The sequence below is a fragment of the Chironomus tepperi genome, unplaced genomic scaffold (assembly GCF_022539635.2).
Source record: "Chironomus tepperi strain 1889 unplaced genomic scaffold, CSIRO-AGI_Ctep_v1 contig_174, whole genome shotgun sequence".
In the NCBI taxonomy this organism is placed as follows: Eukaryota; Metazoa; Arthropoda; class Insecta; order Diptera; family Chironomidae; genus Chironomus; species Chironomus tepperi.
This window is the reverse complement of record NW_027226296.1, coordinates 101230-128577: the sequence shown is the minus strand read 5'-3', so window position 1 is coordinate 128577 and position 27348 is coordinate 101230. Positions and strand designations below refer to the sequence as shown.

The 27348-nt window shown below is 33.1% G+C and overlaps 1 protein-coding gene across 1 annotated transcript in view; it reads left to right on the top strand.

Annotated features, from left to right (window-relative positions):
* Positions 1-26659, top strand: part of CadN (neural cadherin) — a 122850-nt gene extending 96191 nt beyond the window's left edge. The window contains 7 exon segments of the mRNA XM_070638485.1: positions 1881-2705; positions 3302-6102; positions 6807-6977; positions 10223-10464; positions 18894-19106; positions 22390-22557; positions 23345-26659. Coding sequence (XP_070494586.1) covers positions 1881-2705; positions 3302-6102; positions 6807-6977; positions 10223-10464; positions 18894-19106; positions 22390-22557; positions 23345-23460 — 4536 coding nt within the window. The 3' untranslated portion in view covers positions 23461-26659.
* The last annotated feature ends 689 nt before the right edge of the window (positions 26660-27348 follow it).

The window sequence follows — 27348 nt, the reverse complement described above, 5'->3', positions numbered from 1 at the left end:
ACATAGTATTGTATGTAGTTGTACTGAATAATGAAGCCATAGCTGAATATGCATTTTGATGATTATTCAATGTAAAAAGCAATTAATATGCATTTATAAGGTCAATTAACCATCCGTTAGTGTGCATCATGTCCTCAATCTCCATATATGCAATAACATATAATATAAAAAAAGAGTCAAGAGAAGTGGAAATAAAATTAAATTTAAATCCTTTTCAATCAATTTAATTTGTATTGGCTGGAATATATAGTATAGAATAATCTATCTAGCTTGTATCGTCAATTCAGGAAATGAATTTTGCCACCATCGAGGATTTTTTTTTGTATTTTGAAAAATTGCTTTATCGTCATTTCGTGTACAAGGGAAATTGATAAAATAAGCTTACACAAAAGTGCTTAACGAAGGAAATTAAAGTGAATTGAATTTGGGGTTATTAATTTATCTTCCGAGTTTAATCAATTTGATGTAATTTTTTATGATATTTTATACAGTTTTAGTGGATTTTGTGGTAGCAGGGATGTGATTTGGATGATATTTCTGTGTCATCAGCATTTAGATTGCATTTTGGGTGCTTCAACTTGAATTAATTCAGATGTTTTTGATGATAGTTGAGTTAGGAAGTATAAAACATGTAGAATATTCTAACAGACATGACAGAGGGTGCTTTCTTGGAACAGAAAGACCATTGCGGTCTCTTAGATGATTATAAAGTCAAGATATGTATGGCATGGTCAGGGATTTGACTCATTTTGTAAGATGTGTCGCTTTTAAAGGTACAATATGCTTTATATGGTACCAGAGCCATATAAAACGAAAATTGAAGAATTGTACCCAACAGAGAGATAAAAGGTTGATCCCCTAACCCCCTCTTTCACTATATAAATCCCTAAACTATCCCAAGTACACCAAATGTCTGTTAAGAGTGCCTCATGGATCGATCAAATTTCAATTCAATTTCTTTCCGAATTAAGGATGAATTCTGTTAATATTCGACTGTATCTTTACCCACAGTATCCTTAATACACGTAATTCTGGTCATTCAATAAACTATTCAAATTCTGAAATTGGTCATGTCAAAGAAAAGAGTCCCTAGAGTGACATTGACCTGATAAACACAAGTTATAGTTTATGACTTTTTGGAATACTTAAATGATGTTATAGAATTGACCCTCAAACTCCTACTTTCCTTGCCTTTGGTAAATTTCAAAACTCTACATCCAAGAACCTCTTCAATTGCTATATTCCAAATCCCCATCCAGTTTTTTTATTTCCTCAAACATGAACATTCAATTTAATTCGCCAAATGAAAACGAATTTCCAATTTTTTTTTTATTTGAACTGCACAAGAAAGAGAAATTTGTGATCATGTATCGAGTCATGTACGTGACTAATTCTACGGATTTGAAATATTTTTTTCTTCTTCTATATTTCGTTATATCATCAGACTTCCTGGTATCTAGAAATCCTATTACTTACCAATCCCGAATGATGATCGAAATACAGCAGCAGCAGCAAGGAAGATGAAAAATCCATCAAAAATGTGCTACGATTGCATCAACTAAACACTTAACAACATTGAAATAAGAGAGAAAATATCATTCCAGTTCCTGCAGTTGATTCATTTTTAATTGGATTGTTTGTCAAATGACTAAAAAAGCGTGCAACAGATTTTCCATTTCCTCATTGTTTTTTGTATAGTAGGACGATATAAAGCAACAAACAATAATAAAAAATTGTAGTTATTTCAGCATGCAAACAAATCTGCTGACAGATAAATTCACTTTACTTACATTCACAACCATTTGCTTAAATTGCAAAAAAAATTGTAAAAATACACTCGGAAATTAATGTTTATTTAATATTCCTTTCCTATATTCCAGCCATTGGATCGTGATCAACCAAACGGACGTCCACAATGGCGTTTTACTGTTTTTGCACAGGATGAGGGTGGCGAAGGACTTGTCGGTTATGCTGACGTTCAAGTTAACCTCAAAGATATCAACGACAATGCACCAATATTCCCTCAAGGCGTCTACTATGGTAATGTTACTGAAAATGGAACTGCTGGTATGGTTGTCATGACAATGACAGCCGTGGATTATGATGATCCAAATGAAGGCACAAATGCAAAACTTATATATTCCATTGAAAAGAATGTCATTGAAGAAGAAACTGGATCTCCAATATTTGAAATTGAGCCTGAAACTGGTGTCATTAAAACAGCCGTATGCTGTCTTGATCGTGAACGTACACCGGATTATTCAATACAAGTTGTTGCAATGGATGGCGGTGGATTGAAAGGTACGGGTACGGCATCAATTCGTGTAAAGGATATCAATGATATGCCGCCGGCATTTACAAAGGATGAATGGTTTACCGAAGTTGACGAAACAGATGGAACAAATCTACCTGAAATGCCAATTTTAACTGTGACTGTACATGATGAGGATGAGACAAATAAATTTCAATATAAAGTCATCGATAACAGTGGTTATGGTGCTGATAAATTTACAATGGTCCGTAATAATGACGGAACGGGTAGCTTAAAAATTGTACAGCCACTTGATTATGAGGATACACTGCAGAGCAATGGTTTCCGTTTCCGTATTCAGGTGAATGACAAGGGTGAAGATAATGACAATGACAAATATCATGTTGCATACTCATGGGTTGTTGTCAAGCTGCGCGATATTAACGATAATAAGGTGAGATTTTATTTATTTTGACTAAAATAGCAAATTAATGGTTGAGAAAGTTCTTTTTAATGACACTGTGGGAGCTACAAAAAAAATATATGAGATATTATTCAGTAAGGGGTTATGATGTATAAATTTATATTTTTTGAGATAAAGTCACATGTGAAGCACATATTTGTATTTAATGGAGTCTATCAAGATATTTATGACGTTGTTGTGGAGGAGGGAATTAATGAACTGGAAATAAAAATATTTTAAAGCATAATAAATTCAGAATAAAATTTCATGTGATGGAAAAAATTGGTTGGAACTCTAAATGTAGAATTTTATGGGGTTAAAGTCCTTAAAAAGAGTTAAAAATAAAATATCTTAAATTTAACGGATTTAGATGATTCAAATTTTAACGGTATTGAAAAATTTAAATCTCAACAACTCCAAATTATTCAAATTTTAACGATTTTCAGAATTTTAATTTTAACGGCTTTAAAAATTTCAAATCTCAACAACTCCTAAATATTTAAATTTTAACGGTTTTCAAAAATTCAAAATTTAACGGCTTTTAAAAATTTTAATTCTAACCTCAATCTTCCCTATCCCTTCCACAGCCACAATTCGAACGACCAAACATCGAAGTCTCAGTCTACGAAAATGCTGATGTTGGAAAGACCCTCGAAACATTCAAAGCCACAGATCCAGATCAAGGCGGAAAGAGTCGCGTTTCATACGCAATTGACAGAACATCCGACAGACAACGACAATTTTCAATCACACAAGAAGGAACAGTCGCAATTCAACGATCATTGGATCGTGAAGTCACACCACGTCATCAAGTCAAAATTCTTGCAATTGATGATGGAATTCCACAAAAGACAGCAACAGCTACACTTACAGTTATTGTACAGGATATTAATGACAATGCACCGAAATTCTTGAAGGACTACCGACCAGTCTTACCTGAACATGTTCCACCACGTAAAGTTGTTGAGATTCTTGCCACTGACGATGATGACCGATCAAAGAGCAACGGACCACCATTCCAATTCCGTCTTGATCCAGGTGCTGATGATATTATTCGTGCATCATTCAAAGTCGAACAGGATCAGAAAGGTGCTAATGGTGACGGTATGGCTATTGTATCATCATTAAGGTCATTTGATCGTGAACAACAGAAGGAATATTTGATTCCAATTGTCATTAAGGATCATGGAAATCCAGCTATGACCGGTACAAGTACACTTACAGTCGTTATTGGTGATGTCAATGACAATAAAATGCAGCCAGGCTCAAAAGACATATTTGTATACAATTATGCAGGACAAGCACCAGATACACAAATTGGACGTGTTTATGTCTACGATCTTGACGATTGGGACTTGCCTGATAAGAAGTTCTATTGGGAAGGCTCAGAACATCCAAGATTTAAGCTTGACGAGGATACAGGCATGGTTACAATGCGACAAGGCACACGTGAAGGCAAATATCATCTAAGATTTAAAGTTTATGATCGTAAGCATACACAAACGGATGTGCCAGCAAATGTTACAGTAACTGTACGTGAAATACCAAATGAAGCAATTATCAACTCGGGTAGTATTCGAGTGTCAGGCATAACTGATGAAGACTTTATACGAGTATGGAATTATAAGACACAAAGCTTACAAAATAGTAAGCTAGAGAAGTTTAAGGACAAACTGTCTGACCTGCTTGGAACGGATCGTGAAAACATTGACGTGTTTAGTGTCCAGTTAAGGCGCAAGCATCCGCCACTAACAGACATTCGATTTTCAGCACATGGCTCACCATATTATAAGCCTGTTCGGCTGAATGGAATTGTGTTGATGCATCGTGAGGATATTGAGAATACTGTTGGAATTAACATTACAATGGTCGGAATTGACGAGTGCATGTATGAGAATCAGAATTGTGAAGGTTCATGTACAAATACATTGGATATAAGCTCACTTCCATATATGGTTAATGCCAATAAAACAGCACTTGTTGGTGTTCGTGTCGATGTTTTAGCTGAATGTACATGCGGTGCCAGAAACTTTAGTAAGGCTGAAAGTTGTAGGAATAATCCATGTCACAATGGTGGACGCTGTACAGAGACACGTTATGGATTATCATGTTCATGTCCGTCAGGCTATACAGGTCCAAGATGTCAACAGACAACGAGAAGCTTCCGTGGAAATGGATGGGCTTGGTATCCGCCACTTGACATGTGCGATGATTCACATTTAAGTTTAGAATTTATAACAAGGAAGTCAGACGGTCTGTTGATCTACAATGGTCCCATAGTTCCGCCAGAAAGTGACGAAATGTTGATATCTGATTTTATATCACTTGAAATTGAGCGAGGATTTCCAAGATTATTGATTGATTTTGGTTCCGGTACATTGGAACTACGAGTAAAGACTAAAAAGACACTTGATGATGGTGAATGGCACAGAATTGATATCTTCTGGAATACAGAAAATGTACGTATGGTCGTTGACTACTGTAAGTCGGCTGAAGTATCAGAACTTGAGGACGGATCACCTGTTGAATTTGATGACACAACATGTCAAGCTCAAGGAATTATTCCACCATTTAATGAGTACCTTAATGTCAATGCACCACTTCAAGTCGGTGGCTTTTATCGTGAACCATTCGATCCAGTCGCATACCATTGGCAATATGTTCCAATGGGTAAAGGATTTGATGGATGTATTAAAAATTTGATCCACAATAGTAAGCTATATGACCTTGCTCATCCTGGATTGTCAAGAAACAGCGCAGCTGGATGTCCACAAACTGATGATGTCTGTACATCAACGGAATCAACATCAAGATGTTGGGAACATGGCAACTGTGTTGGTAGCTTCTCCGAAGCTAGATGTCAATGCCGACCAGGCTGGACAGGTCCATCATGTAATGTCGCAACAACTCCAACAACCTTCAAGCAACAAAGTTATGTCAAATATGCACTCAGCTTTGAACCTGACAGATTCAGTACAACAATTCAACTCAGATTTAGAACACGTGAGCAGCATGGTGAATTGTTCAGAGTCAGTGATCAACACAATCGTGAATATGGAATACTTGAAATTAAGGATGCAAGACTTCGCTTCCGTTACAATCTCAATTCACTACGAACAGAAGAACGAGACATTTGGTTGAATGCAATTGCAGTTGATGATGGACAATGGCACGTAGTACGAGTGAATCGTCACGGATCAGCAGCAACGCTTGAGCTTGATGGTGGTGAAGGACGTAGATATAATGAGACATTTACATTCGATGGACATCAATGGTTATTGGTTGATAAGCAAGAGGGTGTTTATGCTGGTGGTAAAGCTGAATATACTGGTGTGAGGACATTTGAAGTTTATGCTGATTATCAAAAGAGTTGTTTGGATGATATAAGGTGAGTTTTTGGGTTTTGTATGGGTTTTTAAAGAATATAAAGCAGGTTTTGAGGCGGAAGTAGCGAAATTAAATTGTAAGTTGAAGGAAACACCAGAAGGTACATATCATAGAAATGGCAATGAATCCTGTGTCTGTCTGGCATGAGGACGGGGATTTGGGGAAATTCAGCCTTGGGTCAGTCATTTCCTACTCAGTGTGTCCTTCAGAGTCCCTAAAATGCGATGGCGGCAAGTTTATGTCTAGTTTTATCAAATCTGGTCATCCAAATTCGTTCAGTCCTCTTTATAACTAGACAGCAACTAGACACATCACCTAATTACCCCCTCTGACCAGATTTCAATCAGTTCCAATAAAACATCCCCTCAGTGATGCATCCTCATTACTTTTTCACAATATCCTTTCATCAATACGATGATATAGCTCAAAAGAATCAAGCCTTAACTCAAAATACTTCCAAAACATCTTCATAAGGCTGCATCCCTTAAGTCGCCTTTCTCCCATTTACAAGCAAGTAAAAACCCTTGTCAAAAAAAAATCGTACCTTTCAATTTCATTTCAATTTAACATTTTTTATATATCATGCTGCCTACTTTCACTTTCCGCCTCGTCGTCCTCATCTATGTCCAATTTTTTTTTTACATCTACCTGCAAATATCTATACATATACACAATCATATCTTCTTATTTTTTTTCATTAAATAGATTGGAAGGAAAACATTTACCGTTACCGCCAGCAATGAATGGAACACAATGGGGACAAGCAACGATGGCTCGTAATTTAGAACGTAATTGTCCATCGAACAAGCCTTGTGCAAATGTTATTTGCCCGGATCCATTCGAATGTGTCGATCTATGGAATGAATATGAGTGCACGTAAGTAGAACAAGAACTATTTTACTTTTTTTGGTCGATATTTGTGTGTCCATATACATATATATATGCAGAACAGATAAGCACTTCTTATTGTATCCGGTAAAAGGACTGAATAGACCTGTAAACATGATGTTACAAATTATTTTATGAGAATAGAAGGAAGATTGTTGTGCTAGTTAATAAAACTGTGGGTTATAGAGATATTTATGAAGCATATGGACAGGATATTTAGAAGGTGTTGTGGTTAATGCTGGATAGTTGAATAATTTTCGATTTGAATTTTAAGAGACATTTGTGGGAATTTCTTGTGTCACTTTTCTGATAGCTTTTGGATAGAATCTTCAGAATTTAAGCTGTAGAGCATTGAAAGTGAAGCTTTATGTGACCTGATGTGAGTTGAGGAAGTAATTTGGCTGTGGTTTAGCTTTAAATAAATTCTAGAATTTTTGGGACAATTTTCTATTATTTAACAAGTGTAAATTCAAGTCAGATTCATGATTTTGGGTTTACTTGTTCCACAACTAGTCATTACTCACTTACTTTCTGGAACCATGATCCTAGCCATGCTTCAAAGCAATTCTTACAAACTTAATGAACTTTGATAGTTATCCTGATATATTTAAGAGCTGATTCAAAGCACTAAAGTCAATTTAATGTTCTAGGGTATTGTATAGACACAAAAGCTTGTATCTCAAGTGAGTAAGGATTTTCCCAAGAAAAGAACCATGTCCTTGTGTCCTTAATATTGTCATACATCTAGTTTAACATGCTTAATTAATCCTTAGTGGCACTAAATAGTCGATTAGACATCTATGTGTCATCATTTTGTCGACAAGTGATGTCCCGAATCGCATAAGTCGAATAATCGATCCATAATTTTGCAACAGATGAGCATGACTCTGGAATGATACTGGATTCGATTCAAATCTGGCATGAAGTCAAAGTTACGCTTACCTAAACCCGGATTTTTGATCGATTAAAAGATTTGTGCTATTCAGGTATTAAGTTGCCTCTAACATGCTGCGGCGGCTATTTTTAGATCTAATATGACTGCAAAATACAAAATTTTCGGCAATTAAATCAACTGAGGACGTATGAATTAGGACATAACCTTAAAAAAAGCTAAATCCCACCAGATAACCTCAAAAACTACACTTCTAGCCTCTATTTAACATCCATTTGGTCAAATGAAAATCCTGAAAAGCTAGCTGACTTTAAATTCTTAATTTCCAAACAATTTTTTTTATCATCATCATAAAATATTTCCATCATGTCCATCCAGTGTGAATTCTTCTTGTTCCGCATTTTTTTCACCCAACTAGCATAAATATCTTCCTTTCACACTCATGAGAATACCAACAAATGCTTATCTGACATACATTATCAAAATACATTCCAAATATATATACAAGCACTGAGTGAACAGAACCAACATGAAAAACAACAAAACTTAAACATGAAAAAAATATAAAAATTTATTTACTACATCTACAAACTATTTGTTGTAAGGAACACTTGAACAATTTTTGTGAATATAAACAGAATAGATCCTTAATTTTCATTCTCATCCTGTTTTTCTTATCCTTATAACTATCTAAAATATTCTTATTTTTATTGTGTACGGTTGATTTTCAATTCTATTGATGCTTTTGCTTTTGGGTTTTGTGTATATTTAACTGAGGGTGTTTTTGGGTCCTGTGTTGGAATTTCTTGTAACTTTTGTTTTGTTGATTTTGATTTTTTTGAAGATTTTTTGAGATTTTTTGATAATTTTTGAGATTTTTTTAAAGATTTTTTGAGACTTTTTTGAATTTCTACAAAATTTTTACGAAACTTTTTTGAGATTTTTCTTAAATTTTAATTCAAAGTTTAAAGTCAAGGTCAGACACTTTCACAAAATTTGGAAAAATTATGATTTTAATCAAATTTGCCAAAAAGATTTAAATCTATACAATTTTTATTCAAATCAAAAATCCAATTTTAATCAAAAGTTTAACAATTTTTGAATTGAAAAAACTGTAAAATTTAAAATTTTTAACCAATTTTCACGACATTATCCGACTCTGACTCAAAGTATACTTGAATTTTGTATGAAATTAAATTGATTCTAGTTTACTTTTTCATATAAAATTTAAGTTAACTTCAAACTTTGAATTAAATTTTAACAACTTTTAAGACCAATTTTTGGATTTTACAAATTTTTTGAATTTGCTTCGAAATTCTTAAAAGTTTTTTGACAATTTTGTGAGAAAAATTGAATTTATTTTAATCATTTTTAACTAACAATATTTATTATTTTGGGTTTTTGTGGCTTATTTTGTAGATTTGAATTATATTTTGTGTACAATTTTTGCTTTAATTACTCTAACAAATGACAATAATCAGTGACACTAATTACATTTATCTACAAAGTGATGAATGGAGGTTGTTGGAAAATAAAAATTGAATTAAATTAATAAATTGTTTAAAACTTTTGATGACATTTTGAATTTTGAATGAGATTCTAATCATTAAAAGAAGACAAAAGTGGTAATTTGAAAATATTTAAAATTTCAAATGAATTAAATATTGAATTAAATTTTAAATTTGAAGTTTGAAAAAGTATTTTGAAATTAATAAAATTAATATTTTGTGATTTTAATTAAAGAATTCAAAAACAGTTCACTTGAAAAATTCATTTAAAAATCAGAAAATTCAAATAAATTCAAATTTTTAAAAAAAAACTTTTTCTAAAACATACAAATTGAGAAAAATATGAAAATTTTCCTTCACACCTCCATTCATCTCACAAATACATGATTTGTATACCGTGCATTAAATTAAATTTATTATTCAACAACACTAACATGATTTTTGAGTAAAAAAATATATATTTTTTCATATCAAACATAAAACACGAACATGTGCGGTGAGAAAAAACCTACAATTTTCACTGCCATAAACACTTCACACCACTATTTTCAAAATTTATATAAAAAATAACATTTAACAACACAGAAAAATAAAATGAAAATCGCAATTCTGTTATCGATATGTTGAAGAGCTTTTTTATGCTGAACATATATCATAATTACACAATTTGGACATAAAATTGATGAATAGACATGACGCTAATTGAAATAAAATTTACATTTTAATTAAAATTAATGACCTAACAATATTGAACATATTTTGGAATTGCTGACAAATTGTATAAAATTTAAACCATTTTTTTAATTAAAATTAACAAAAATTTTACTAATTAGATGCGGCGAAGGTCAAATAACATCACCAGACAATAAAGGTTGTATGGATCGTAATGAATGCCTCGACTTGCCATGCCTAAATGGCGGTACATGTGTCAATAAGGAGCCGCGTTTGCGGTATCATTGCATCTGTCCCGATGGCTATTGGGGTGAAAATTGTGAACTCATTCAGGAGGGTCAAGTGCTCAAATTCTCAATGGGAGCTCTTGCTGCCATTCTCGTTTGCCTTTTAATCATTTTAAGTGAGCATCAATTTTTTTTTCTTATCTACAAAAATTATTTGAAATGTCGGAATTTATTGCTACATCTTTTCAATTTCTAATGGATGAAAAAAAAAAATTTCCATTTTAAGTGAATTTTTTATATAAAATCATTTATTGTGTACCATGGGAATCTAAAAAACTTTTTTTTTTTGGAGTAGATTGAAGGATTCTTATGTTATAATGGGAAAAAAAAAGTCAGAAAGCAAACGGAAGTATTTATTTTTTGTGAAGAATGAAAGACTTCTTGTATGAATATTTTCAGTTTAAATTGATTCATATGCAAAGTTTTTTAATGGAATTAATAGAAAAAAGACTGAAGATTGGGGATGGAAAAATTATGCTGAATAATATTTTTTTGAAAAAATATTTGAGATTTGATGTTGAAGTTTTTGTTGATACAAGTCAAATTTGCTTGGTAAATGGCAATTTCTTTGGGAAGTTATACCAAGTGACATAAATGAAGAAGGGTCTATCAAGGAGCTTTTAAGGCTCAACTAAAGCTCTTTTACTAACACTAGAGCTCGAAGTCGACTTGAAATTTGTATGGAGTCGAATTGACTTTTCTAATCAAATTCCGAGTCGACTTTGAGCTCTTATTAGCACTAAATAGAAACCATCTTCATGTAGAACCCACATGACAGCCATTTATCATATGGTAGTCATTTGGTTGTCTTATGGAGACGCCTATCATTTGAAAAAGCTTTAGTGGAGCCTTACAAACTTGAAAAATCGTAAAATGACTTACCCACCGAGCGACATAAGTGACAAAGTCTCCATTAAGTCTCCGTCAAGGCTCGAAAGTTAATTTTATTAAAATCAAAAGGATGGCACATCCGTGAGAATGCCTAATGTGTCAAATGAGCCTTAAATGCCTGCTTTCATTAGATTGTATCGTCGAGGAACTTGAAAACCACCCGAACTGGCAAAAAAAAATGCTTTTTTGGCATATTAAGGTACCTAAAACCAGTCTTTGCCTGTTACAGCTCCAAGCCAGACTTATCTTCATCTCCATCACTCGGTCAAACAACCCAAAGTCATTAAACTAATTAAAGTCCATTAAAACCATTCACAATACAAAACTTGAGGGTACAATTCATAAATAATGTCAATTTATATTCAAATTTATTCGTCTACATCTGTAATTCATAATTAAGGAAAGCCAAACAAAAAGGAATGTCACTAAAGGGGATAGTTTTGAGTTCTGCCTACTGCTGCATATATGTCAATGTACCATAATCACAAGTACAAATATTTATGCAGGAAGGCTTACAGCTTAGGTAGTTTCTTATGGTATATTTTTTTATAGTCTATCCCATACAATCTCATTCATTGTTTTGACTGTCCTGAATGAATTATTTGCTTACGGTCTTACTAACAGTACAATAGTTCTAATATAATTTTATTGAAATTTATTATCTTTGCGCTCCACTCACTCTATATGTGTGTGTTGTGTCTGTATTTATGCTTGCATGTTGGTTTTTTGGTATTTTTTTTGGTTTTTGCATGTATGTCGAAAATATATCAAGCACGACTGAGTCGTACGCAACAAAAAAATAAAATAGTCTGCATGCATGCCTATAGATTAGTGCCATCGATAAATATTCACTAAAGCATGAAAATTTTTCATCTATCTATCTAGTTCTTTTTTTTTTTGGGTACGCATTTGTGCACATACATTTATATTTACATTAACTATCTTTTCTAATAATATCAATAAATTCCTATCATCCTGTCTTCCTTTTATGCATGCCAAAAGATTTCCCTTTTTTTGTTGTCTTATTCTTTAAGCATTGAGAAGAACAACAGAGGATTACGATACACTCAATATTTTTTGAATTGTCGCATGATCGATAAAACGAGGAGCAACGAGCTTTAAAGAAATTGAATTTTCATATATTTTTTGTAATTTCTGCTACATTTCACCGTAATGATTATGATGGCTGTTGTAACGGATATTGAAGTTGAAAGGGAAAAATTTTAAATTTATGAAGTTAATATTGGGGATGTTTAGGGGAAGGATATTTAGGTTTAGTTGAGGAAAGGAATTGATTATACATCCGAACAGCACAGTTAGTTCGCTAGAGCATCTATACGTCGCTGTATTAACGGTTAGATTCAAAATTGCCCTGAAGACACATTGACTGCTGATTTTGACTTATTTTAAACAATTAAAATCCATCATTGAAGTTCCGTCAGAGCAACTTTGAGTCTATTTGTAAATAAGTCGACGTAGCAGTGCTTAGCGAACATTGTGTGCTGTTTAAGCTTGTGTTTTACATCCTGACATTCTTGTGACTACAAGAAGTTACTTGAAATTGCTTTTAGCAAAGCCATGCTAAGTTCCAATATCCAAACAGTCCACCAACCTTAATATTAAAGCTAGGAACACTAAATTCCAATTTAAAAGCCATTAAGAAAGTATAAGACGAAGATATTTATCAAAAAATTGCCATGACTTCACTTCATTCATTCTTCAGATGACAACTTACCAGACATCAATCCTAAACAAATAATTTCAGTTGCTATTTGACCCAATACATGCCCCGGAAACAGCAATAGCACCCAAAATTCACATTTCTATCATTTAAAACCGTTAATTGCTCTTCCATGAAAATTGCAACCTTAACAATTTCCCAACAACTAAATTTAATGTTAAAACCTTAAAAAAGCCCACGCGTAAAATGTTCAATTCTCAAATAAATAATGACAAAATTCCAAGAAGAAGTCATTAAAATTTGAAACATTTGTCGTGTCTCATAGAAAAGAGAAGATGCCTCAATTTTCCCCAAATTCAATTTAATTTCAGCATAAACAATTGAATATTCCTTTTTATCTAATTAGGGAGCGTACGGCAATTACGTAACCCTCTCCTGTCACTGTAACGCATTATAACAAAATCATTAGAACTCTGTGACAAAATTGAAGACCTGGGAAGGTGGGAGTGGCTGGTCCGCAACTCTAATCGTCACGTAACTTCCGACCATCCCCTCACCCACCCAATCTTGCTTCTTCCTTACCAATTTGTCGCAAGACACACTTTTCTTTTATTGAATTTTAATGAGACTTTTCATCTTTGTCGTTCCTTCTTTTTCGTCCCTTTTTCCTCATTTCTTTTCAACAAATTAATAACTTGTTTCTTTTCTCATTATCTGTCGTTCATAAACATCAACAGAAATGGAAACTCCTTTTTTTATGGCACTAATAAAAAAAAATTCTTTGCTTCATGTTTATGTATACATTTGACTTTATTGTCAGTCACAGAGGCTTCAATTCAATGAAATTTATATTTATATACACGGGATATCTGTTATGGGAAAAAGTAGACATAAACGCACACGTTACACACATATCTGTAAGTATCATTGTAATGAAGCAGAAGCTTCTCTCATGTGAAATGTGAACTTCGGGGAGGCTATATCCGTGGATTTATTATGTGAATTTCGTCTCCAATATTAATGATCCATTTAATCTTAAATGGTGTGTGATAATGATGATCCACTTTCATTCATATTGCTCGTTGCCTTTCTCTCGTATCTCCTGCGTCAATATATGTTTATATATATTTGTGTGTACGGTAATTTGTAAGTAAGTAAATATGAGGATATTTTTATACTTGGTTGGATGTGTTTTGCCTTTGGGGGTTCTAAGGTGGTTAAGAATGTTTTGCTTGGAAAGGACAAGGCGTGAAAATGGCAACAAATCCAGTTTCAGGCCAGGATGACTCTAGTTTTTGATCAAATTCTTTTGAATTCGGCCTCAGCACAGAGTTAGAAGTCGGAAGTTGAATTTCTGGTCATTTCCACTCAGTGTAAATTAAATCGGATGTTTTGACTACTCCTGTCTAACCTGATCTGCACATCCGAATACTACAAGTCGATTAATCGATCAGAAATCCAACTTTGAGCTGCAGTGACTCTTGCATAATGTCGAGTCGGATTTAAACCAAATCTGGCATCACCCATGAGTCACGCTAGGCTGTGGCAGGATTTTTGATCGATTTACTAATTCGTACTTTTCGGGACAAGTTCGGGAGTCAAGGAGTTAACATCAAAAGTTTGTTAGAAGCTCTAAAAATGAACCTGGAAAGTATTCGGCGTAGAAAATAGCAAAAATCCAGCTTCAGTACGACTTGACACTGATTTGAGGCTGAATTTCTTCAAGCCTGACCTGAAACCAGAGTCATGTTGGCCTTATACTGGATTTTCGACAAATTCTCCTCGCTGTGCCTTCCGGAGAAAGAATCTAATCACCTCAAGAACCCCCAAAGCAACTCCATACCAATAATTCGATATCCTTACATTGTATCTTCTCATCGTTATTATTTTCCCTTTTCACATCCAATATCCTTAAAAGGAAAAAAGTTTAAATAGCACGAAAAAATAGTTTTGTTTACATAAAGTCGTCATTTCCCCCCCTTTTTGGTCCATAATTTATGAAAAAAAAATCTCATTGTATTTTGTTAATCAACTCAGTGCTTGGTGAGTACAACTATTATGTCACAGTATTTATTTATATGTTTTTTTTTCTTTTTTTTTTTTCAAATGACCAAAAAAAATCCAATTATCATTTTAAATTTTTCATCCATGCACAATTCATTCAATAATATAAAATTATAAATTGGTACATTGAATTGCTGTAAATACACAAAAAATTAATCATCATGTAGATGTCCACTTGGTTTTAAACGCAATCAAGAGCGAAATGGTTGTGTAAATGATAATGAATGTCTACATCATCCATGTCAAAATGGCGGACGATGTCGTGATCACCATCCGCCACGACGATACGAATGTATATGTCCATTTGGATTCACCGGAATGCATTGTGAATTGGAACTTTCAGCTTCATTTATTCTTGTGCCATCATTTACATTTATTATTACATTAATTGCTTGTGCCAGTACACTCATTTGTAAGTATGGAAATTTACTTCTACTTCCTTCCACTATTTTTTATTTAAAATTAAATTAATTTTACATCGTGTAGTTTTTTTTAATTGAATTTTAAATGTTATGCAATGTTCCGTTACTAGAGTTAATTGAGATGAAGCATTTACTGGTGGGATATTATTAGATTTCACACAGTCGTGCATAAACAATTGACTGATTTAGATATAAAATTTCATTTTATTTAAAATTTGCACTTTAGATTGAATGTCATCCACAATAATTCAATTTTTTGTTACTTTTCATGAAATTTATTGCTTTAAACCCGGAAGGTACATGGTGAAATGTCCGAAAATTCAGCCTCAGGCCGACTTGACTCTAGTCTGAGTCTGAATTTGATTTCATTGAATTTTATATGCATTCATGTCACTCAGATTCAATGAAATGTGATCCAGCCACAAACCAGAGTCAAGTGACCGTGAGGACAGCCATTTCACGTCATGTGCCTTCCGAGTAATTTTTCTTATTATTTTAAAAAAAATCTATTGATATATTTGTGACGTTATCGCATAGGGAATTGAGGTATATATTGAAAAGCACTTTCAATTATAAAGTACTCGACCATAAATCGGATTTTACTTAATAGAAGCCAAAAAGCTTTTAGGTTCATTAGATATTCTTCAGCTACATACGTCAACTACATCCAGGTTATTAGAAAGGATTATAAAAAGGCTAACAAAAAGGATTTTTCAAGTAATTCGGGGAATAATACTTCGAAATATAATCTAATGGATATTCTATTCTGTGTAGGGAAGTGAATCTAAGCATAACTTAGTAACTAAAAGTTACTAATGGATTTTGTTCAAATTTTACTTCATTTGAGTCAATTAGATCAGGAAATATTCTAAAATAATTCCCTGGGCTCAAAGTGGATTAACAAATTTTCTACTCGAGACTACTCCCGTGGCGTGATTCTGGTGTGATTCAGGAATGATTCCTGATTTAAATTGAATCCTGCTTCAGAACACAGTGAGTCACACAGGTTTGGTGCTCGATTCTAAATCAATCAACCGATTTTGATATTTTGGACTGGAGAATCAAATACAATTCATAACGGATGAAGAGCATGTTCATGATTATGGTCCAAAAATGGAGCATATTTAATTAAACTGTCTAAGAATTCTCAAGATTGCTTATTTAGGATATTAATGCAGAATTGATAGTTTAAACATTTAAATTTAAACTAAATTCAATTTAATTCTAAATTTAATAAATTCATACAATATAAATTGAAAAATAATTCAAAAAATTCCTAAATTTTCAAATTCCAAAACCATTATTTCAAATTAATTTGAAATTTTCTATCCAACTATTATATAGGACACGTATATGGTTTTATGGCACAAAAAAATTATTCCAAACTACCTCAAACATTTGCATTAAAATGCACTTACAATTTATTTTTAATGTGAATATTTTAAGCTATAAAATATTGTTTATAATAATGACAATGTTAAAAAGGATTTAAATGTAATAGACTTTAAATTAGTATGGATATTAAATATGCATGAAAGAGATTACAAAAATTTTAGTTCTAAATTGATGAGAATTTTATGCATTTTTTAAAATTGCTGTCACATTGCAGTGAGGGCGCTGTTATGTCTTGCTGTCAACGAAACTACATGATGATGTCCTAGCGACTGCATTGTGTTGCTCGAATTAATTCCAAGGTCTCAAAATTCGACGAAATCGAGACTGGACCGAGAATTCAGATTCAACCAATTTTTGACACCAAAGTCGAGACAGTAACAGAGTCTCGATCTCCACAAATCTCGAAATCGAGTCCTGGAAGTCTTAGTTTCGAAATTGAGCTCCCTTAGCTCCTTTCCTCAACTAAAATCATCTTTAATGATGCATCAATAAATCCCTATTAAAAGACAGTTCACGACAATCCCAAGCATCCTTCAAAACTGTCTCATTTTTTTCATTACATCCAAAAAAGAGAACAGCAAGAAAAAAATATTGGAAATTTAATATTGAACAGCGAAATTGAATGTATAATTCATTTTAGATTAGGAAGTGATAAGCATGCTCGTACCTTCAATATTCTTTGTATCTTTTCGAAAAAGTAATTTTACATAAATTTTCCTTTCTTCCTCAATTTCATTGCCTGGCAGATTTGATTCTCATCAATTTTTTTTTTTTCCTTTCGTACCTTTTGAAGTACTAAGGGATAAATAGAATTATATTTGAGGGGAATGGGACGGGATGGAAGGTGTTTAGCTGTTTATTGAGAATTTTGAGGGAAGTTGATGCAGATTTTCTGAATATTCTCGGGTATTAGATTATCGATGAATAGATTTAATGTGAGTTAGACTGAATTTAATTCTGAAAGGAACTACAAGTTGAATTAAGCTGTTTAATCCTTTCCATAATTTCGAAATTCAAACTTTAGAGCTGAATTTGCTTTATTTTTTCAATTCTAGATATGGAATTTAGTTCATGTTACAATATTTTGAGTACATAGACGAGCTACAAAAAGTAGGAAGAGGTCTAACTCCATGAGACTTCCAAAATAATCTTTGTTTCCCTTGAAATGATTATTTAGAAGGTACACGACAGAATAAAGGACAAAAATCTAAGCCAGGATGAAGTAAGTTTGGTTTAAGAACTGATTTTACTGAATCTGGCCCCAAGGCAGCTTAAAACTGGCTTTAACCTAGATTTTCATGAACCTGACCCTTAAAAAGCGTGAACCTAGCCTTAACCTGGATTTTCACGAATCTGGCCTTAAGAACCAAACATGAATCTAATTCTAGTCACGAGTAACGTCAATCTGACTCAAGTTATTACATCAATTCTTCATCATATGCATTCAGGGACTGTACATTGACTCCTTTGTCAATAAACATTATTCCCAATATGACTTCTGAATATTGAAAATTCAAAAATTTCTATTTGACGTGATTTTTATTCTTTTGTGTCCACATTTCATCAAAATCACAATTAAATAAATCCATAATTTGTTGAATACGTACGATGCCTATGAATACAAATCAAAGCCTTCATACTGGCTTTTAATAAAACCCCAAATGAATTTTATTTGAATAGTTTTATAAACAAATAATCCAAAATATCCTACAGAGTAGTCTAAAAATATGAATTCAAAATGTTTTTCAATGGTGCTATACATACAGCAAATGCGCACACAAATCATTAATTCCGAGAACCTTTTTTGATTCTATCATAATATACCCAATATTCCTAGCGATAGCTTTAAGCCAAAATACACTTAAAGCGAAATGAAAATTTATGCAACAAAAAGTCACATCCATCAGGTAGGATGCGATAGAATGGGGAATGGGAAAGTAAATTTATATCCACTGAAATGAAAGAAAAGTAGCAATAAATAAAATAACGACATTTCAAGTCAACGGCGATTGATTTTGCCTCTCTTATGCCTGTTCATGTGATAACAAATCTCTAATATTATTCTCATTAATTTTTTGTTTAAAAACAACAGTATTGGTCCTAGTGTTTGTTGTATACAGTCGTCGTCGTGATACGCACATTAAATATCCAGGACCAGATGATGACGTGCGAGAAAATATCATCAACTATGATGATGAAGGTGGCGGTGAGGATGATATGACAGCTTTCGATATTACACCGTTACAAATTCCAATTGGTGGTCCGATGCCAGAGTTGACGCAGTGCAAGATGCCACCACTCATGTGTAAGTAGATGATGATTTTTATGTTGATGAATTTTATATGAAAATGTTGATGATGATTATGATGATGAGTATAATGATGATTGATTTTGTGAAATGGAATCAAGGGTGTGGAACTGATCAGAATTAATATATTGTAATAGAATTCCTGTTATGGCCTGTAAACGCAGTGTATCATTGGAAGTATTGAAGTTACAGAGGATACACAAGATGTATAGCTTAAATATGGCACTTTGTAATATAGTCGAATAACGTTCCATAGCGTCCGATAGCTCAGTGATAAGAGAATGCGACTAGAAATCAGAAAACGTGGGTTTGAGTCCATTCGGGATCCATTCTTCAGAATTATCTTAGTTCTGTTAGATCAACTAGATAAACTAATCAGAATCAAGATGTCAGTGTTCAAATTGACCAGCTTATGGCTTGATTCAAGCACAAATCAGACATTCAACCTAGCATTACGCCTAACTGTCCTCAATGACTATTAGACAAAGGTGAATCTGACTTCTTCCGATTTTTCCATACCAATTGTTATCCAACTTCAAACATTTCACAAAACTTTACCCCTGCTTTCTCAAAAAAACAAACTGACGACAGCTATAACGACGATGATGACTATAAAAAACACTTTTTGGTCAGATTCACTTCCTCCCCATGTTATCCAACAGCATAAAAATAAAAAAATTCCTTTTCATTGAAACTTGTTGGACCATAAATTGTGGTTATTCTGGTTTGAAAAATCTTTGTTGGCAATAAATCGATGTTAAAGCTACTTTGGGAAAACTGCATGCCATATTTTATCATTAAATTATTTTTTTTACTCTCTCTCTCTTTTCCTTCTGGCATGCAAAGGAATTTGCTTCACAATGGTGTAATTTGAATATTTAAAATTTAAATCACAGTCAAGTGTGGAGGGGCTTTAAATGACATGAGTCGCATGTTGTAAAAGGAAAATCATTTTGTGAGGACATTAATTTTAATAAAAATAAATATTTAACAGTTGCCAATCTTCTTACTCATGTTATGGACCAGTGGTGGGTAACCTTTGTTGTGTGACGGCACATCTTTGGAGGAAGCCTCGACTGAAATCGCAAATTATGCGGTTTATGGCATTTTCTAGTGTTTTGTGGCAAACAAGCTGCTCATCACTGTATTGGCAATCTCTTTTGTGTGACGGCACATCTTGGGAGGAAGCATCGACCAAAACCACACACGACATAAGGTTCATGGCATTTTCTAGTGTATCGCGACACACAAGTTGCGCCGACTGTTTTAGCAACTTCGTTTTTGTGTCACGGCACACCTTGGTAGTAAGCCTCAACCAGCATACAGTTCATGGCATTCTTAAAGTGCCGCAGCACACAGTTTGCCCACCACTGAACCATAGACACAAAAAATGTGCTTTTTTTTATTGTCATTCCATTCTGTGATCGTCGCACGAATATAATAATTGCAGCTACTACGCATAAAATGGATAATTTACAGGCAACCATTCGCAATAGTAATTGTCAAAATTGCCGAAAATTGGAATAGCTTATTTTCAATTGTGCCTCATTGCCAATGCACATAATATATGTTATTTTTTATGTCGAATATGTAAAAACAATTTAAATAATTTAAAAAAAATCTGCCCCAGGAGGAAATTAAAAAAATTTTTTTCTGGTTCCGTGTCTACACCTCTCACTTATCGGGATGGGGAGAATGTGGTTTTGGATAGTTTTAATAGTTTTATTGGAAACTATTAATTATGTCGGTTTTAAATTCATTGTGTTGTTGATACAATTTTAATAAGCTCGTTTTATCGACTTATTTATTTGGTTTACGATAATGGATTTTTATTGGGAGAGGACAATTGGGTATAATTTTTTGAGGCTGTTATGTTGTGAATCATGTGATAATTTTGTGGGGAAGGTCAATTTTTGAGGTGTCAATTAAATTGTGTTGAAGGTTTTTTATGGAAATTCAATTGATTTTTAGTCAGATTCATGAGGAATTTGAATGTTTTCAAGGTTTATATGCCTACAGAAGTTGGATATACTCTACAGAGCTTGCAGCTTTTGAACGAACCTTTGAATTCGCCCAAGATCTGGGGTTTTTGGAGGATCAAGATGCTTACGTCTTCCTAGCAATGTGCCTGAGTCTTACAGACAATGAACATCCTCAATACTTACATAAATAAGCGTGTTGATAAGAATGTTCAATCAATTTTGAACAGCACATCGCATTTGCTTCCATCAGGAGTGTATTCGAAGGTTTTCTATTTAAAGGTGGCTACGGCGCTGCTCCTTTGCCGTCTTAACGACAAAACACAAAGTTGAACCGACGAATCCACGACGGCTGATTTCGAGCCACTTTTACAGCCAACAATGAGGCTCGTTGCATTGTTCTGGGATATTTTGAGGTTTCGACAGGACACAGCAGCAAGGTTTAAAAGTACAGCAGCGTCCCGGCAAAAATACAGCAGATGGCCGCCCTACTTATGAGCCTAGTTCCTTTTCTGTTCAAAATTGACCATATTAGCTATCATTTACATCAATAACTTGACAAATCAAGAAACTCCCCAAAAGTCACGAAAAGAATTCCTAACTGGGTTCATTGCACATCCACATCACCAAAAAAATCCATTTTCCAAATAAATGATACTTTTTATATTGAATTCTTGTGAATATTGTATCAATAGAAGTTACGTGACAATTATCATTAAAATCGAGCGCGACCAATTACGAAGACAAAAAAATTTCATTATCCACTCGTTTCTCATTTACACTGCTTTTTTTTCATCCCCAAAACAAGGACACAAGAGAAAAAAGAGAGAAAATTTATCGGTGACAATAAAATGTATGTGAAATGCACACTAATGGCAATGATGAAATCAATAATCGTTTCGGTAGTCAAAAGCAGCTGTTCTCATACAAATACACACACACGTAACCAAATAAAGCAATTGCCATTTTTTTTTTTTAAATTTATAGTCCATCCATTTGAATTCAATTAATTTTTTATCGATCATCGACACAATGATGATGTCGATGCTGATGGCTATTTTATAGCAAAATGACAGTCTCGTCGATATTACTGGTCCATGGCACATGTAGACGAGTCGAAGTAAATTGTCATTAATTAGTCAATTTTTTATGATAGCCACAACCATTCTCATCATCATTATACTCATCGACAACTACATTATCATGTGAATTATTGCCACAAAATCACCTGGCAAATTTTATTCTTCCTTTTTTCGTGTGTAATTAATTGAATAATTATTCTTAATTGAATTACATTACAGATCCTGTGATGACAATGGGAGCTGGTGAGCCAAATGTTGGCTTATTTATTGAAGAGCATAAAAAGCGTGCCGATGCGGATCCAAATGCACCACCATTTGATGATTTAAGAAATTATGCTTATGAAGGTGGCGGCTCAACTGCTGGATCATTGAGCTCTTTACAGTCAGGTGAGTTTGAGCATGGGGATTATTGAATTATTATTGGTTTTGGTATAGTCATTATTGAGGGGGATTATGATGAGCAAATTGATAGAATTGGAGTTAAAATTGAGGGAGTTTAGTCGAAATTGAAGGAATTGTGATCAAAATTCAAGGGAATTTGGAGAATTTTGTCCAAAATTGAGGAAATATTGATCGAAATTGAAAGGATTAATGACTAAATTTTAAAGAATTAGGATCAATTTGAGGGTACTGAGGGATTCATAGCAAAAATTGTGGGTTTTTTGAATAAAATTTGAGAGATTTTTGTCTAAATTTTGAAAGTTTTGATTAAAATTGAGAGAAAAATGATCAAAGTTCAAGGATTTTGTAAGGAATTTTGATCAAATTTGAGGGAATTCATATCGAAATTGAGGAAACAATGATCAAATTGAGGGGACTTTAATCAAATTTGTGGGATTGTTAATTAAATTTTAGTACAACTCTGGAAATTTTCAATCAAAATTGAGCAAATAATGATCAAATTGAGGGAATAATGATGACTAAAATTAAGGGAATTATGTCGAAATTTAGAAGAATTTTGATCCAAATTAAGGGAATAATGATCAAATTGTAGAGATTAATTACTAAATTGATGGGAATTATGATTGAATTTATGAGTATTTTGATACAAGTTAAGAGAAAATGACAAAAATTTCAGGAATTTTGATCAAATTTGAGGGATTAATGACAAAATTAAGACAATTATTGACCAAAATCTAATCAATTTCCCTTTTTTCTCCTCCACACCCAACAGGCACTGATGACGAAGCACACGACTACGAATACCTTAATCAATGGGGTCCACGATTTGACAAACTCGCCAACATGTATGGTCCAGAGCGTGAGCATACAGATCTCGATGCATTATAAATTCGCATAAAGTAGTTGAATGGTGAAGTAGAACAAAAAAAAAAGCTTTTTATATCATCATATATACGTTTCAATCATCAAATAAGATAAAGTTAAAACTAAACTTATGTGCATTCAAAAAGAAAAGATAAAAAAAAGGAAAGACAAAGAATTTTTTAGTCACTTACGATAAAAAATTAATAATTTTATTTACTTGCTTTATAAAAAATATAAAAAAAAATTGAAAATGAAGTGAGATTCTTAAGTATAGGTGAGGGCGTTTGGCTTGGAAATTGTGTGGGCTATTTTAGTTCCATATTTGAAATTCAATATTGAGCTTGAAAGTTGAGGCTCAAAAAAAAAGCACAAAATTCTCCAAATTTGAATGAAATAAATCAAGTATGAAGTAAGAGCTTCCAATAAAAAATATTGCTTAAAATTCAAAACCCACACAATTTCCACCAAACAGTCCCTCAAGTGATGAGCACGAATTGAAATTGAGAACATAAATGAGTCTCGAAAGGAGGAAAAATATCGAAAATAATTCTTCCGCTTTATTTTTTTTCTAAAGTCATGATTTAAAGAAGAAAAGTTTGAAGACGCCACAAAAGTTTTTTTTTGTGTCGCGTACGTATGAGCAGACATGTAGAAATTTATTATCTTCCTCTTGATGACGTCAGTTCTCATTTTCTTACAAAAATATATATTCTTAGAAATTAATTTTCCTACTTTTTTTAATGCTCTCTAATTTAATTTTGTTCTGTCTACTATAAAAGAACACGATTTAATTCCTCATGGCAATGAATATGTAAAAAAAGATGTTGAAGACACACAAAAAGGAAAAACTTGTTCGTTTATACAAAATCAAAGATTTTTTTTAAGTCGGAGAAGAATGCATCGAGGGAGAAATTTTAATTAATTAGTTTTTAATTAGTGAAACGTCTTTCGATGCTCTTTTTCTCGGTCTTGATTCTGTGGGTGTCATTAGGATGATTTTGTGGGACTTTATTGGGATGACATAATGAGTATTTTATGTATATTACCTTAATGGGGGAAAAAGTGGTTTGAAATCTGAGATAGAATCGTATTTTGGGATTTTTGGCTTGAGAAAAGGAACAAATTTGAATTTATATTCATTTGTGAGTAGATTAGTCAAGTCAAATGACTTAGATGATGCATTTTAGTACTATTTGGCCCATTTGAAACTAGATTAGTCAAATCAGATGATTTAGGATGGATTCTTAATGAATTTAAACAAATTAGAACTAGAGTGGACGTATAAGATAATCCAAGAAGCATTTTTGAACCAATTAGAATTATATTGGGCAAACCAAATGTTTTTGGAAGCATTATTGAAGAGCTTGAAAGGGTTGGAACTAAAATAAAGTCTTTTAGAACAAGATCAAAGGTTCATGAAGCATTTTTAAACGATTTGGAACAAGATTGTCCAAATCAGATCAGACCAAACTAGATAAACTTTTAAAGCAACCCAGAACTGCTCCAACAGAAACAAAATGCTTCAACCTCACAAAATCTTTTAAATTTTTCTCCAAAAAACTTAAAAATCTTCCCCAGTATTTTCAAAAAATTATCCCACAAAATCATCTTGAGGGCAACCATTCTCTTATTACCAGTATTTCTTTTCTTTATTTAATACAAAGAAGAAATTTGTTATTGTAAAAGCGAACAAGATTTGATACCAAAAAGAACGAAGAAATGCATAAAAAATACTAACAAAAAACACAACCACCGAACACAAAAAATGTCTAAAAGAAAATGAAGAAAAAAAGAAGCAAAAATGAAACTTTCTTTAAAGGAATTTCCTCTAAAATGTTGAGGGTCATTGAGGGGTATGTTGGGAAAGTTGAATAAGAATATTTCAATTAAAGAGTTTTATGGTTGCATGCTGGCAATGAAATTCTTCTTAAAAATGAGAAGAAAATTGAAGAATTCTTAATAGAAGTTAGAGTCGACTTACACTTTTGTGTGGGCAAGTCTATTCTGCTACGGATGAAATTTGAGTCGAATTCGAGATTTGCAATGAATTTTCACTCATTTTGATCATAAGATTTGAGACTTAAAGATTTAAGTCAGCCTAAAGAAAATTGACGATTTAGATTGTCAAAATTTCCCCAAAAATCTCAATTTTTTCCAAATTTTTTAGGGTTCCAGAATCCCTAAGAAACTGTCAAAAAATCATGAAAATTGCAATTCTGACTAGAAAAATTGTGCAAAAAATCCCAATTTTAACAATTTTTCATAAAATGGTTTGAACTTGTCTCAAACCCCCACATCATCTCTCAAAACTAAGTTCAAAGTCAATCCAAATTTCATATGAAGCCAAGTTGACTTAACTCGACATATTCATAAGAACCCCAAACTGACTTTATTCTCTGCTCTAACCCCATAATCCGAGCACTAACCCACTCTTCAAAATCACCCTTAATATCCAAAAAAATTAGTCACATAAAAAGTCCATTGCATGGACATCATTGAAGATCTCATTAATATATATTGTTTTAAAGTTTTTTCAACGCTCTGATGCATGTCTACATCCGATTCATTTTTGAATCTTTCAAAAGAAAAAAGAGTGCTGTACCTTTATCCTTTTTTTGCATATAAATGTACTCAAATATCATCATCATCATATGATATTAACAATGTGAATTAACATTTATGATATTAAGTTCCAAAAGTGCAAAAATGTTAAAGCATGAATGAGGTAAAGTTCCCACGAGAAAGTTATTTTTGTCTCCTTTCAGCCATTTCGAACTGAAAGACAGGAACGTCAAGAATCCATTGAGATTCACTCGCTTTTAAATCGTAAGGAAAAAAAGCTACAAAGAAATTTGCATGAATTGCATTTAAGAACAAGAACAAAAAAAGACATGACTTTTTAATTATACTAATTACCTCCATTAATTCTTTTTACATGCTAATCCCATAATACTTATACATTTCACTATTATCATACGAAGAATTTAAGTATTTCCCAAAAAAAGACGCAAAAGTTTTTTCTTTTCTTGACTTTCCATCTCTCTCACTTGATAGATAAAAAGTCTGAATTGTTCATTTTTGAGCGACAAAAAAAGAAAATTATTGGAGAGGAGATTAATTGACAATCTGAGTGATGTGGAATTGAGGAATATAGAGGAGAACGAGGAGAAAGCCTATTGAGTCATAAACCGTGATCATTTTGTGACATTTGTAAGGATTTTAGGTCCTTGAAGCTTTGAAAATTAAATTGTCAAAATAGCCTATTAATAATTTAAGCTACTTGGACGTCAAATCGCACTTGATTTACTTACTTCGCTGGCTGTTTAAATCAATTGTAATCCATGATTCCCTGTAGCGTCCATATACTGTGAATATCTCGCCGTTAGGTTGCACTAGAGTCAATATGAAGCAGACCAGCGTTTCGCTGATTTTTGAATTTTAGCAAGCCCTAGCAGGCGCAAATGTTCTTGAGAGCTTGTTTTCCTTTAATACACTAAATAAGCATCCTCGTGAGCGTTGCTCTCAGCTTATTCTGTTCGTGAGAGCATGCTCGTTGACTACTATGAAAGAAGCAAGCAGCAATCATTAGCTTGTATAAATTGTTGGCATTTACAGTTGATAGAAAAGGAAATACTTTCACTACGATTGCAGTAAGATGCATAATCACAAGCTCCCGAGCTCTCTGACGTCAGTTGTAGTGTATAAAGCATTAATTATGCGCATATAGACCATTGGTCGCTACACTCCCTTAGATGGTGCCTAAAACTGACTCTATCGATGCCTAACCTTTGCCAATCACCAATACCAAATGAATTGATGACTCTTTCAACTGTCTCTATCCAAGACTTCTTTGGATGACATCTACAAAATCAGCTACAATGTTTCATGTCAAGCAAAGTTCCAATTCAACTT